General features: G+C 37.7%; 1 protein-coding gene across 1 annotated transcript; it reads right to left on the reverse strand.

Moving 5' to 3' along the window:
- Positions 1-1,549: 1,549 nt before the first annotated feature.
- On the reverse strand, positions 1,550-2,506 carry LOC138167841 (olfactory receptor 6C3). The gene has a single exon (XM_069096801.1). The coding sequence runs from the start codon at positions 2,486-2,488 to the stop codon at positions 1,550-1,552; it is 939 nt and encodes a 312-aa protein (XP_068952902.1). The 5' UTR covers positions 2,489-2,506.
- Positions 2,507-3,015: the final 509 nt, after the last annotated feature.

A 3,015-nucleotide genomic window follows, 5' to 3' on the forward strand; every position in this document is an offset into this window, starting at 1 on the left:
CAGAAATGAAAACTTATAAAGTACTCAAGCCTAACCTGAAAGTGAATTTGATTGGGTCAATGTTATTTTGAAACTTTGCTAAAAATATATCCCTATGGTGTGTGTGTGTGTGTGTGTGTGTGTGTGTGTGTGTGTGTGTGTGATTGGAGTAGGGCAGGATATTTGTACTTTTGGTCTTGATCTAATCTTTGAAATAAATATCTCTTTTTAAATGTTAATTGATATTAGCTGGGAACTACAGTGCTACAAATCGCTAGGTAAAGTGGGGAGAACATGAACAGTGGGAACTTGAGGTAAGGGCAGGTTGGAATAGCCAATTACAACCCTTCATGGTTGTAGCGGCAAGCACCCCAAGTGTCCTCAGGTTTTGCTGCCAATACAGGTTCTTGGATCTGCTTTGATAAAGGAAAGCAACTCAAAATGGGTTAACAAGCTTACTTTAATCAGTCAAACATGCATCGTTTACCTAGTTCAGGGGAAAGAGGTCAGCACCCCGAACTTCAAAGTATACAGGCAGAATTATCAAGACAGAAACAGATCAAGTAGACAGCTTTCCAAAATGTCCAGCCATTACATCCATACCAAATCAACAACTGGGTTTCAACATATGGGTTTTTCAAAGCCAGGGGGCTCTGGACAATGGCTTCCCAGAATCCATATCAAATCACACAACACTTCTCAAAGTGAGCCCCCAAAACAAAGCTACACATCAGGTCTTATATAACCTTCTCCTGGCTCAGAGAATGTAACAACCTAATTGACCCACTGGCCAATCAAAAAGTATCTACTGAAAAACAAGCCTACCACCTCAGGCTCCAGGTGCACTTTAGCCTAGGGGCAGGGAAGATCTTTAAAATTTACATTCCCATTACAATGGTACACTAGAACAGGGCAGATCTATCTAGACTGACTCTAAGACAATGGGACAGAGAATGTTCACTAACTACACAAAGCATTTCATTATTTCTCCAATTGCTAGTGCCCTCCATGTCTAAATACTTTGTATTTAATCAACTTGAATATATTTTGTATTTATTCAGCATTACTCGTATGTATACACATTATTTCTCCCACTAGAATGAAGATAGGGGTTGTTTCATTTTTTTTTTTGTCTTTGAATCCTTGGATACCAGAAGAGAAAAAAAAAAGACCTGTTATAGAGTAGACTAAAATAAATGCATTTTGATTTATTGATTTTAATCCAACATATAAAGAAAGAGCTGGCATAGCTAGCACCTGAATTATACTTTGAAAGAAGCTAGAAACTCTATTAGTATAGAGGAAGTATATTCCACATGTAAAACATGTATGCAAAGTCATTGAGACAAGAAAAAAGGCAAGGCAACAAGGAAAGGGAACAAGTATTTATTACACACATGGATGACAGGAATTGAGAGAAGTGTGAAAAATAGGACAGAATAAAGTTAGTTCAACTTTAAAGGGAAGAAACAGTGATTTATAAGAAATGATACACACTTAGGCAAAAATCTGATATGTAGCAGAACATCATGACCATGAAGTCATGATTTACTGATGACAATACAGCATTTCACCTTCTCGAGAATAGCACTACCTTTTGAACAACATCCTTGAAGGCTTGTTTTACTTGTTGGTTCCTTAGGGTGTAAATGAAAGGATTCAACATGGGAGCAACTGAAGTATTGAGAATAGCTACTCCTTTGGTCAATGATGCTTTTTCTTTTGCTGAGGGGTTCACATACATAAAGATGCAGCTGCCATAGGAGATAGAAATGACAATCATGTGAGAGGAGCAAGTGGAAAAAGCTTTTTTCCTCTGACTAGCAGAAGGGATCCTCAAAATTGTCCTAATGATATACATATAGGACAGAATCACTAATGCCAAAGTAAATAACAAAGTCACCAAAGCGCAGTAAAAACCAATCACCTCTAAGATATGTGTGTCTGAGCAAGAAAGCTGTAAAAGGGGAAAATAATCACAGGAAAAGTGATCAATGACATTGGATCCGCAGTAATCAAGCTGTACGATAAGCATGAGAGGTGGAAAAATGATGATGAATCCTCCCAGCCAAGCACAGAAGACAAGCAAGGTACAGACTTTGTTATTCATGATGGTTGTATAATGCAGGGGCTTGCAGATGGCAACATAGCGATCATAGGACATGGCTGTAAGTAGGTAAAATTCAGTTACCCCCATAAAAATGAAAAAGAATAACTGAGCTGCACAGTTGTTAAAGGAAATGGTTTTGTTACCAGTAATAATGGTGCTCAGGAATCGAGGAATGCAAACAGTAGTGAAAGAGACTTCTAGGAAAGCAAAATTCCGGAGGAAAAAGTACATAGGTGTCTGCAGGTGGGGATCCACCAGGGTAAGGGTGATGATGGTCACATTCCCAGTAATACTTAAGATATAGGCAATAAACAGAAAGAGAAAAATCACAACCTGCAGTTTGGGGTCATCTGAAAGTCCCAGGAGGATGAACTCTGTGATCACTGTGTGGTTTTTCATTTTTGTTTCATCCTCCAACTGCAAGATCTGCTGGTGAAAATAAGAAAGCAGAATAAGGACAAGTGGCAATGAAAGATTTGTCTACATTACAGCCAGTTTTCAAGGTTTTAATAATGAAAAAAAAAGCCTATCAAATAATTTAAAAATCTTTGATTTTGAAGAGAAACCACACTAGCCTTCAAATCCAACCCATGTCTAGGCAAGAAACCAATCTGTAACATAATAAATGTCGACATTTAGCCTACATTTTTATAACTGTAGTAAATAATAGCCCCCTACAGACCAAATATGTCATTTCAAATTTTGGACAGTTCTTAGTAGGAATTTCTTCTTTGTATGAAAATTCTACCTGTGAAATTTCTATTCTTGCTCCCAGGTGACCTACCCCTCCCTTGACTTCCGCTAAGTCAAAAATATGGTCAATCTCTCTTCCACATGACTGTTCAAATTCTTGAAGACAATTATCATATATGTGCTTCCTTCAACCAATCATGATTTGACATGATCTTAAAGCCTTTCAGTATCCT

This window comes from Petaurus breviceps, unplaced genomic scaffold (genome assembly GCF_028583685.1).
Source record: "Petaurus breviceps papuanus isolate PSGF00001 unplaced genomic scaffold, PetGlider_PUasm1.0 313, whole genome shotgun sequence".
Classification (NCBI taxonomy): domain Eukaryota; kingdom Metazoa; phylum Chordata; class Mammalia; order Diprotodontia; family Petauridae; genus Petaurus; species Petaurus breviceps.

Excerpts from the sequence above, each read along its gene's own strand:
- LOC138167841 (XM_069096801.1), bottom strand. The coding sequence starts at position 2,488 with ATGAAAAACCACACAGTGATCACAGAGTTCATCCTCCTGGGACTTTCA.